The 1,353-nt window shown below is 38.1% G+C and overlaps 1 protein-coding gene across 1 annotated transcript; it reads left to right on the forward strand.

The window, feature by feature from the left end:
• The first annotated feature begins 6 nt into the window (after window positions 1-6).
• Window positions 7-858, forward strand: LOC100638699 (uncharacterized). Its single transcript, XM_003390723.3, has one exon. It carries the CDS (start codon window positions 395-397, stop codon window positions 818-820), a length of 426 nt encoding a protein of 141 aa, XP_003390771.3. The 5' UTR covers window positions 7-394; the 3' UTR covers window positions 821-858.
• Window positions 859-1,353: the final 495 nt, after the last annotated feature.

Here is a 1,353-nt window from a genome sequence, read left to right on the forward strand (position 1 = left end):
TATTTGGATCAAGGTACTGGCAGCAATTGATCTACGAAACAAAGTTTTACAAGCTCGAAGTGCCACATTGGATGTTGAGGTGCGCAATGTTGATGATTTATTGAAGGAGTTATTTGCTTTGCGTCAGCAATGGCCATGCCTTCTTGCTGAAGCAAAAGCAGTAGCAGGTGAAATTGGAATACCTGTTGAATTTCCAGTCAAGCGAAAACGACAAAGGAAATCGTTTTTTGATGAAGCATCTCATGATGATACAAGAAATATTAATGCAGAAGACACATTTAAGAATGAAGTATTTTATGTCCTTGTGGATGCAGTTATTGGAGGAATCACAACTAGGTTTAATGCAGTCAAAAAGCTCACTGGTACCTTTTCGTTTTTGTGGAAATATTTGAGTATGAATGAGACTGATTTGCATTCAAGTGTACAGAAATTTGTGGATGCATATAGTGTGGATGTATCTAATGATCTCATTCAAGAAATGGATGAAATTAAGAAGATTCACACAGCTAATTTTGGTGAGGACCAGTTACAGCCATTTGAGCTTTTGAACAGTTTAAACAAATATAAACTGACCACACTTTTTCCAAATTGCTGTATTGCACTTCGCATTTTTTGCACGCTGCCAGTAACCGTTGCTGAAGGTGAACGTTCTTTCAGTAAATTAAACCACATCAAGAACTACCAACGTTCAACCATGACCGAAAATCGATTGACTGACTTTGGAACACTAGCAATTGAAAGCAAACTTGCAAGACAGTTAAATTTCGATAATATCATTGATCACTTTGCTAGTTTAAAAGCCAGAAAGGCACATGTTTAATTATCTAATCATTGTAATGATGACTTATTATACTTTAATTATAATGTACACTATAAATATCATGGGGCCCCCTGAAGTGAGGGGCCCAGGGGATTTATCCCCTGCTCCCCCCCCCTCTCAGTGGGCCTGCATATGATATCATCCTCTGAACTCTTAACAATAATACTCAGTGTCAGTATCTGATCCATTGAAATGAATCTACTATTCAACAATCCATGAACTCTTTATTAGGAGTTAGGAGCCATTTTACACACGTGGTAGCACCTGGGCCAAGTGGGCAGTGACTTGTAGGTGTGGCTTGCCTTAAGAAATGTGGGGCGTGTAGAAGCTCAATTAAGTACATCAAGTAAATATGAACCAGTTACTGATAATTTACACACTTTGTATGTCATTCGGATCAGAAGCAATAACTCCACCTCCTCCTGCTAAACCAGGACCAGAGAAAAGAAAGGTATGAATGTATTTTATGTTGTTTTATTATTATTATGCACTATTAGGCCACTAGCTCCAACTAAATTTGTAGCGGTTTCTCC

This window comes from Amphimedon queenslandica, unplaced genomic scaffold (assembly GCF_000090795.2).
Source record: "Amphimedon queenslandica unplaced genomic scaffold, v1.1 AMPQUscaffold_11992, whole genome shotgun sequence".
Classification (NCBI taxonomy): Eukaryota; Metazoa; Porifera; class Demospongiae; order Haplosclerida; family Niphatidae; genus Amphimedon; species Amphimedon queenslandica.

What these genes read in the sequence shown, in the direction of transcription:
- LOC100638699 (XM_003390723.3), top strand. Translation starts at nt 395, where the DNA reads ATGAATGAGACTGATTTGCATTCAAGTGTACAGAAATTTGTGGATGCA.